Source organism: Oncorhynchus mykiss, chromosome 5 (assembly GCF_057628025.1).
Source record: "Oncorhynchus mykiss isolate SJ-2025 chromosome 5, ASM5762802v1, whole genome shotgun sequence".
Lineage (NCBI taxonomy): Eukaryota > Metazoa > Chordata > Actinopteri > Salmoniformes > Salmonidae > Oncorhynchus > Oncorhynchus mykiss.
The window spans coordinates 46,535,052-46,545,000 of NC_143026.1; the positions used below are offsets into that span (position 1 = coordinate 46,535,052).

The following is a 9,949-nucleotide window of genomic DNA, read 5'->3' on the forward strand; positions in this document are numbered from 1 at the left end:
TCCCGAGTTTTTGCACTGCTGGGATGGTGTATATAAAACTAGGCTACGCTGCATTACACACTGCAATGGGCAGGCTATCCCAATCGTAAGCCCTGGCCTGCCGTGCTCTTGTTGATGTAAACCCTTCTGTGCTGCCTAAAGAGGCGAGTCAAATGCTTCTTCCAAATGTATTTATTTATTTGTTTAAAAAATGCTATATCTGTTCGCACAGACTATGTCCTGCCCAGTTTTAGAGGGAGAGTGTGAAGATGAGGACCCGGAGGTAAGCTTGCTATTGCTATAATGAAAACAATATGTTTTGTTGCCCATAATTAAGCTAGTTATCAGTTATTAACCTCACAATAAACCATATTCAAGTAATCGACATAACTTACATTACTAGGAAGCGGCAGCTGCAGAGATGGACTGTAGGCTAATTTTAAAAGGCCTAATTCATATACTACACTATACTTCGCCTGGCATAGAACGTTTGCTCTCTACCCAGTCCACTGCTCAGAACAGATGGCTAACTACACACCTAACACATTCACTTCAAACTGAAGCTGGAATGACAGCAAACTAGCTGCATTTCCTGTTTTTCTATCGACATTTCTTTGTATATTCTGTATCCATAAAAATGATGCTTTCATGATTTCGACTGGATGACAAAAGCTGCCAGCCTATCTGTCCCGTCCCGACTCTCGACATGTTCATTACCATAAGACACATGGAGATTGAAATTCAATATTGAAACACTGTTACAAATATCAGCGTTTAAAAAAAAATCAAATGCCAATCTAAAAGAAATGGGAGATAATGTCTAGAAGCTTTTTACAGTGTAGATCTAGTATATAAATTGCTTGACTGAGCTGATGAGATCGTGGATTGAGCAGTCAGATAGAACAGAGTAAATAGCAGTGAAGGCTGCTGAGGGGAGGACGGCTCATAATAGTGACTGGAACGGCGAGAATGGAATGGCATCAAACCATGTGTTTGATGTATTTGATACCATTCCATTTATTCCACTCTAGCCATTACCACGAGTCCGTCTTCCACAATTAAGGTGCAACCAATCTCCTGTGGTAAATAGGCATTTCAGCGTCATAGATTTAGCCGGTGGTAACTTGTGGAATAGACACAGGCTGGAATGCAGTTTTAACCAATCAGCATCCAGGACTAGACCCACCCGTTGTATAAAACCTTCCATAGTCTGCATTTTAATATTATATGCCCACGGGGAGCAATTAATGGTGCCTGAAAGTGTATTTCGACACAGCCTATTAAAACAAGTTTAGAATTTGATTATAATAATTTTCTCTCTTTTTAGGCCTTATCAATAATGAATTTAATCTTGCTTATTGACTATGTTTGGCATGTCCATGCTCAGCCATAATGCAATTTACAATAGGCCTAGCCACTATGTGTGAATGCTATGCATATATTTTGACATTGAAGCCAAGCAATTACTTACAGTACCAGTCAAAAGTTTGGACACACCTACTCATTCAAGGGGTTTTCTTTATTTTTGAAAATGTTCTACATTGTAGAATAATAATGAATACATCAAAATTATGCAATAACACATGGAATCATGTAGTAACCAAAAAAGTGTTAAACAAATCTAAATATATTTTATTTTTGAGATTCTTCAAAGTAGCCACCCTTTGCCTTGATGACAGCTTTGCACACTCTTGGCATTATCTCAACCAGCTTCATGATGTAGTCACCGGGAATGCATTTCAATTAAAACGTGGAATTAATTTTCTTCTTAATGCGTTTCAGCCAATCAGTTGTGGCAAGGTAGGGTTGGTATACAGAAGCCCTATTTAGTAAAAGATCAAGTCCATATTATGGCAAGAAACAGCTCAAATAAGCAAAGAGAAACAACGGTCCATCATTACTTTAAGACATGAAGGTCAGTCAATTCTGAAAATGTCAAGAGCTTTGAACGTTTGTTCAAGTGCAGTCGCAAAAACCATCAAGCGCTATGATGAAACTGGCTCTCACGAGGACAGACCACAGGAAAGGAAGACCCAGAGGTACCTCTGCTGCAGAGGATAAGTTCATTAGAGTTACCAGCCTCAGATTGTAGCCCAAATAAATGCTTCACAGAGTAACAGACACATCTCAACAAATCAAATTAAATCACATCAAATTTTATTGGTCACATACACATGGTTAGCAGATGTTGATGCGAGTGTAGCGAAATGCTTGTGCTTCTAGTTCCGACCATGCAGTAATATCTAACAAGTAATCTAACAATTTAACAATCTAACAACTACCTTAGACACACAAGTGTAAAGAGAATATGAGAATATTGAGAATATGTACATGTAAATATATGGATGAGCGATGGCCGAACGGCATAGGCAAGATGCAGTAGATGGTATAAAGTACAGTATATACATATGAGATGAGTAATGTAGGGTATGTAAACATTATAGAAAGTGGCATTGTTTAAAGTGACTAGTGATACATTTATTACATCCAATTTTTAATTATTAAAGTGGCTAGAAATTTGAATCAGTATGTTGGCAGCAGCCTCTAATGTTAGTGATGGCTGTTTAACAGTCTGATGGCCTTGAGATAGAAGCTGTTTTTCAGTCTCTCGGTCCCAGCTTTGATGCACCTGTACTGACCTCGCCATCTGGATGATAGCGGGGTGAACAGGCAGTGGCTCGGGTGGTTGTTGTCCGTGTAGGTGTCCTGGAGGGCAGGTAATTTGCCCTCGGTGATGCGTTGTGCAGACCTCACTACCCTCTGGAGAGCCTTGCGGTTGTGGGTGGAGCAGTTGCCGTACCAGGCGGTTATACAGCCCGACAGGATGCTTTCGATTGTGCATCTGTAAAAGTTTGTGAGTGTTTTTGGTGACAAGCCAAATTTCTTCGGCCTCCTGAGGTTGAAGAGGCGCTGTTGCGCCTTCTTCACCACGCTGTCTTTGTGGACCAATTCAGTTTGTCCGTGATGTGTATGCCGAGGAACTTAAAACTTTCCACCCTCTCCACTGCTGTCCCATTGATGTAGATAGGGGGTGCTCCCTCTGCTGTTTCCTGAAGTCCACGATCATCTTCCTTTGTTTTGTTGACGTTGAATGTGTGGTTGTTTTCCTGACACCACACTCCGAGGGCCCTCACCTCCTCTCTGTAGGCCGTCTCGTCATTGTTGGTAATCAAGCCTACCACTGTAGTGTCGTCTGCAAACTTGATGATTGTCATGGGTGAACAGGGAGTAAAGGAGAGGGCTGAGAACGCACCCTAGTGGGGTCCCAGTGTTGAGGATCAGTGGGGTGGAGATGTTGTTTCCTACCCTCACCACCAGGGGTGGCCCGTCAAAGTCCAGAACCCAGTTGCACCGGGCAGGGTCGAGACCCAGGGTCTCGAGCTTAAAGACGAGTTTGGAGGGTACTATGGTGTTAAATGCAGAGCTGTAGTCGATGAACAGCATTCTTACATAGGTATTCCTCTTGTCCAGATGGGTTAGGACAGTGTGCAGTGTGATTGCGATTGCATCGTCTGTGGACCTATTGGGGCGGTAATCAATTTGGAGTGGGTCTAGGGTGTCAGGTATGTTGGAGGTGATATGATCATTGACTAGTCTCTCAAAGCACTTCATGATAACGGAAGTGAGTGCTAGTCGCTTAGCTCAGTCACCTTAGATTTCTTGGGAAATGGAACAATGGTGGCCCTCTTGAAGCATGTGGGAACAGCAGACTGGGATAGGGATTGAATATGTCCATAAACACACCAGCCAGCTGGCCTGCGCATGCTCTGAGGACGCGGCTAGGGATGTCGTCTGGGCCGGCAGCCTTGCAAGGGTTAACACATTTAAATGTTTTACATTTAGGAGAGTCCGCATGTTTTGGTTGTGGGCCGTGTCGGTGGCACTGTATTGTCCTCAAAGCGAGTGAAGAAGTTGTTTAGTCTGGGAGCAAGACATCGGTTCCGCGATAGGGCTGGTTTTCTTTTTGTAGTCCGTGATTGACTGAAGACCCTGCCACATACCTCTTGTGTCTGAGCCATTGAATTGCAACTCTACTTTGTCTCTATACTGACGCTTAGCTTGTTTGATTGCCTTGCGGATGGAATGGCTACACTGTTTGTATTCGGTCATGGTTCCGGTCGCCTTGCCCTGATTAAAAATGCTCTTTCAGTTTTGCGCGAATGCTGCCATCAATCCACACTTTCAGGTTGGGGAAGGTTTTAATAGTCACCGATACACTTGCTAATAAACTCGCTCACTGAATCAGCGTATACATCAACATCAACAGTTCAGAGGAGACTGCATGAATCAGGCCTTTGTGGTCGAATTGCTGCAAAGAAACCACTACTAAAGGACACCAATAATAAGACGAAACTTGCTTTGGCCAACAAACACGAGCAATGGACATTAGACCTGTTGTGAGATTAGTCCAAATATGAGGTTTTTGGTTCCAACCACCGTGTCTTTGTGAGACGCAGAGTAGGTGAATGGATGATCAGACAAGATTCTCTGGTCTGATGAAACCAAGATTGAACTCTGGTCTGAATGCCAAGCGTCACGTCCGGAGGAAACCTGGCACCATCCCTATGGTGAAGCATGGTGGTGGCAGCATCTTGCTGTGGGGATGTTTTTCAGCGGTAGGGACTGGGAGACTAGTCAGGGATGAGGATACGATGAACGGAGCAAAGTACAGAAACATCCTTGATGAAAACCTGCTCCAGAGAGCTCAGGACCTCAGACTGGGGTCACTTTCACCCTCTAATAGTAGAACAACCCTAAGCACACAGCCAAGACAACGCAGGAGTGGCTTCGGGACAAGTCTCTGAATGTCCTTGAGTGGCCCAGCCAGATCGCGGACTTGAACCCGATCTAACATCTCTTGACAGACCTGAAAATAGCTGTGCAGCGATGCTCCCCATCCAATCTGAAAGAGTCTAAGAGTACTGTATCTGCAGAGAAGAATGGGAGAAACTCCCCAAATATAGGGGTACCAAGCTTGTAGCATCATAGTATTATACATACCCAAAAAGACTTGAGGCTCTAATTTCTGCCCAAGGTGCCTCAACAAAGTACTGAGTAAAGGGTCTGAATTCTTATGTAAATGTGATATTTCGTGTTTTTTTAAATGTTCATACATTTGGTAAAATTTCGAAAATCCTGTTTTTGCTTTGTCATTATAGGGTATTGTGTGTAGATTGATGAGAAATAAAAACAATTTAATACATTTTAGAATTAGGCTGTAATGTAACAAAACGTGGAAAAAGTCAAGGTGGTTGAATACTTTCTGAATTCTTATTTATAAAGTTACATATAACTAACTTTAGGTTATAGTTTCATATACCAAACCACTGTATCAGTGGCGATTTTAGCATGTAAATCTTAGTGGGGCAAACTCAACAATTGCACTATAACGGTGCCAAACGGTGCACACAAACTGTTATGGCCTACATAAAGCTGTCCCAACAGATGAGCTTAGCTTTCAGCACCATGGAGTGAATCCTTACCACCGCTACACCTGGCTATCAGTAGAGCCTCGTCTGGCAGCGAAACTGTTCATTCAGCCCCATTTACTGACTTTTTAAAACCTTTGCTGATACGGCTGACTTTCTTAAACAAATGTGGTTTCTACTCACTCCTTGTGGATTTGTGTAAGTCGATAAGAACCCCACTGTGCTTCAATAATAAAGAACGGCAATATGAGTTTTGACTTTTGAACCATGCACCAACATTATTACATTTTATGTTCAGAAAATTCATAATGTTTGTTCTCATATCATTATCTATAAGCAAGTGCAAGCAAACGAGCTGCAACGAGGTCGGCCTATTCGTTCAGCACTTTCAAAATGGATAAAGACAGAAATTCAGATCGACTCCTTTTTACATTTTCTCTGAAGGGGCATTTAAAAATGTGGAGCTAATGTTATAAACCGTGATTGACCACACACTCCAGTACAGTAGGTGGCGGCATGCACCTTTAACGTTCGTTTGAGGTCTGCCATTACATAACAATAGAAGAAGTCGTGTGTCTGTCTGTCTGTCTGTCTCTCCCCCCCCCCCCCCGACGGTATTACAGACTACAGTGGCTTGAAATTCCACTTTGCTTGGTTTTGTCACAGTCCAGCCGTGAGTAATATACTGCATACTACTGTCAACGTTTGCGTGCTAATTGATCAGCTATAGAGTGAAAACTTTGTGCAAGATAAAGTTTTCTAGAAATCTATTTAGATTGCTGTCAAATGTCAAACTAGCGTTCTACACGGAGTTATCTCGCACCCAGAATGAATCGGAACAAGAACCAGACACGAAGGAGACGAAATTAATGGGGAAGCACGCGGACTGCAACGTTAATGGTTTTGACTTCTGCAACAGTCATAACTCATTCGGAAAATTTTACTTCCCGGTAGCTACAACATTCAGAACGGACAACGTCCAGGTAAATTACTTTATGCTGTCAATCATTTAGCAGACCAGTTTAGCCATCTTGCTGTTTTCCGTGTTATAGCCGATACGCTATAAAAGCCCGGGGAAGTTGTGCAATTCATAATTCAAAACCAGAGACGAACTTCAAAATAGATCAAATTGTTAGATGCAGATTACCTAAATATATGTGCACGCTCCTGCCTCTCTCCCTCGCTCTGTCTCTGCCTGCAAGTCTTCTGCGTGTAGAATATGCTGGCACAGATGTCTTCGGGACAGTCTTTTATTTGTTTTATTTGTATTTGTATTTAACTAAGATCGTTAAGAACAAGTTCTTATTTACAATGACGGTTTTCAGGGGAACAGTGGATTAACTGCTTTGTTCAGGGACAGAACGACCCCTCGGTTACTAGTCCAACGCTCTAACCACCTGCCGCACCGTTTTACTGGCAGGTTAAGTCTGTATCGATGACGTTTTTCAGATGGAATTTAATGTTCCCCCTGCTACGGAATGTTTGTTAGTCTGTTAGGGTAGGCTACACTACGTTTTTTCAATTTCTTACTCGAAACCTCCGGTGATATGAACGGACATCTTACTTGTCTGTAAAGGATTGCCGTTTCTGAAACGGGACTAAAATCCATCAAGGCTATCAGAACTGTAAATCAAATAATGTCGAGCTGCTGAGGGCAGCCTGCTTGTCTGCTGCCTGCGCGCAGACCACTCTCTCCTAAAACAGACCACTCTCTCCTAAAACATTACTTTTAAGTTAGTTAAATACCGTGATTTCCCAAGACATTTAGTATAAATAAAACGCATCTAGCTACCACATCATAAACTGCATAAAAATAACAACACAGCAGCACATCAATCAGCGACGTTTATTATATACTTAAAAAAAAAAGGCTGAGCATAATTCTACAGTATGAAATGGTACAGACCTAATGCACTTTTATTTCCTGAGAATTGATAAATTGTTGCTATTGACATGTTACTGTAGCTGCATTCTCTCTGTAGAGGGTTGCGGTAGATATAACTTAACTGCCCGGTCCTAGTGGTTATACATATAAGGCCAGTATTCGGCATTGTAAATTAACATGGAATTGTATGAATTTTCTTAGAATTTTAACTGAAAACCGTAAAAAAAAAAATGGTAGTTTAAACATTAAGCAAATTGTCAGTTTGTCTCATCCCTAGTGCCCACTGTGCCACCATCAGGACAAATTCTATACATTGGCCTAAGATAAGCTACCTCTGTACAGTTTACAACGCTTGCCAAATATCAGAACTCAAAATCAATATAATATGCTTTTGATGTATTTTGGACCATTTGAAGTTGACTACTTTATAAACGTCTTCTCCAGAACCGCTGGACCGATGTTGTGTATATCATCTGGTTGCACATCGTAAAACCCAATATTTTCTAAGACTCTAGCTGAAACAATATGGCCAATGAGCTTGCAATAATGTTTTTTCCTGTCCCAACAGCGCCACAATGTGGTCAAACTTAACCATACGTTTACAGGTTAGCTAGACTCATCCTTGAGCATGTGTGCCAAATTTCATCACTCGGAGTCAAACCGACCAAGAGAGATAAAAATGTGGCAGTTGTAACGCCACTGTGTGGTCTATGAGGTGTATACTCTTAACATAGTCTATTAGCTAGAAACATAAAGGTACACTGTATTTTGGCACCATAAAGGAAAGTTTGTTGTTGTAAATCAAAATTTTCCAATGCTTCGTTCCTCTTTTTTTTGTGTTTCAAATATTTTTTATTAAACACACACAGGAATGGTGTATAAGGTATACAAGACAGGTATACAATTCTTATCTAAACATACAAGAGCATAAAGGAACAACAAGACCCATAATCCTGGGTGCAGAACAAATCATACAAAACACGACATACAAAACAAGGACAAGTAGAAAGAAAGAGGGAAGATGTCCCCCCTATCCCCCCCCCCTTATTCCCCCAACCCCCCCCCCCCCCCCCCAACTGCTCGGGTGGCAGGGCCAGCACACGCTGCCCAAAGGTAGATTAAAATATTACAATTGAGAGTGCGTTAATAAGTACAAATTCACAGCGCCGACTCGTCCAAGTAGGAGAGGAAAGGCTGCCAGATTTGATCAAATGTTGATAATTTATTGTTCAGAATATATCTAATTCTTTCTAAGTGTACAGTGTTGCCAATTCACTGAGCCATAATTTGGTAGAGGGCGTTTCCCTCCTCTTCCAAAACAACAAGATTAGTTTTTTTGCCGAGATGAGACCGTACGAGATGAGTTGTTTTTGGGGGTTGGTTAATCCGTTTAGGGACTCAGATACTCCCAGGATTATCAGAAGCGGGTCTGGATCTATTGAAGTCTCCAAAACTTCAGAGAGGATCCTAAAAATTCCACTCCAATAATCATGCAAGCTAGAGCATAGGGCAAAGCAGTGGAGTAGTGTACCCTGCGTAGCCTGACATTTATCACATGTAGGGGATGTCTCAGGAAATATCCTATGCAGTTTAGTTTTGGAATAGTGTAATCTGTGTAATACCTTGAATTGTATGAGACGATGTCTGGAATTAATGGAGCATGTGTGGATGTACTCCAAGCTCTCTTCCCAGTCTGCCACCGAGATGTCAGTCCCTAGTTCTTCCTCCCATTTAGCCTTAATGGCATCAGTGGAAGGTGTGCTAACAGATTGAAAAGCATCATATAGACGCGATATCAGTTTATCGGAGGTGGGGCATATTTTTATGCATCTGTCAAACATGGAAGGTTTAGCATTCCCAAATGTTGGGAGGTGTTTTCTAACGTAGTCTCTAATTTGTAGGTATCTGAAAAAATTACTTCTGGGAAGGTTATAAGTTTCCCTCAGCAACTCAAAGGAAGCAAAGGTCCCTTCTATGTATAAATCCCCTATGGTACTTATCCCCAACTCTCCCCATCGCTCAAAGGTGTTATCAAGGTTAGAAGGGGCAAAGGAGGGATTCCTGGCGACAGGGAGCATGAATGACAATGGTCTAAGCTCAAAGTGGACTTTAATTTGCTTCCAGATTCGAACTGTGCTATGTATAATAGGATTGTTACAATAAAGTGACATCTCCAGATTGACAGGCGACAAAATCACAGCGCCAATAGAGAAGGGGTGACACTCCTCACGCTCCATACTAAGCCAGCTGGATGCCGGAAGTACGTCATCCAGCAGAAACGTAACAATGCGGAGGTTAGCGGCCCAGTAATAAAATATAAAATTTGGGAGAGACAATCCTCCTTCCATCTTAGATTTACAGAGGTGCTTTTTACCTATCCTGTGTGTTTTATAATCCCAGATGAAAGGATTGATAATTGAGTCCAGTTGTTTATGAAAGGATTTAGGTATGAATACTGGGATGTTCTGATATAGGTAGAGCAGTTGTGGGAGGAAGACCATTTTAATGGCATTAATTCTTCCGAGCAGAGAAATTGGGAGAGTTCTCCAAAATAGTATGTTTGATTTGATTTTTTGTATCAGAGAGGGGAAATTCTCTTTAAATAGTAAGGAGTATTGTTTGGTAACTACAATTCCTAGGTAGGTCAATTTTTCTG

General features: G+C 41.8%; 1 protein-coding gene across 11 annotated transcripts in view; it reads left to right on the forward strand.

Moving 5' to 3' along the window:
- Positions 1 to 5,955: 5,955 nt before the first annotated feature.
- jak2a (Janus kinase 2a) overlaps positions 5,956 to 9,949 on the forward strand; it is an 87,142-nt gene continuing 83,148 nt past the window's right edge. For 4 of the 11 annotated variants that reach the window (XR_002473508.3, XR_016496087.1, XM_021603119.3 and 1 more), the window contains exon 1: positions 5,956 to 6,391. Coding sequence is in view for 2 of the 11 variants with exons in the window: in XM_021603119.3 (XP_021458794.3) it covers positions 6,278 to 6,391 (114 nt within the window). In the remaining 9 variants the exon portion in view is untranslated. The remainder of the gene's footprint in view (positions 6,392 to 9,949) is intronic. The other 7 variants (XR_016496092.1, XM_090235025.1, XM_090235028.1 and 4 more) reach the window with 4 other exon arrangements.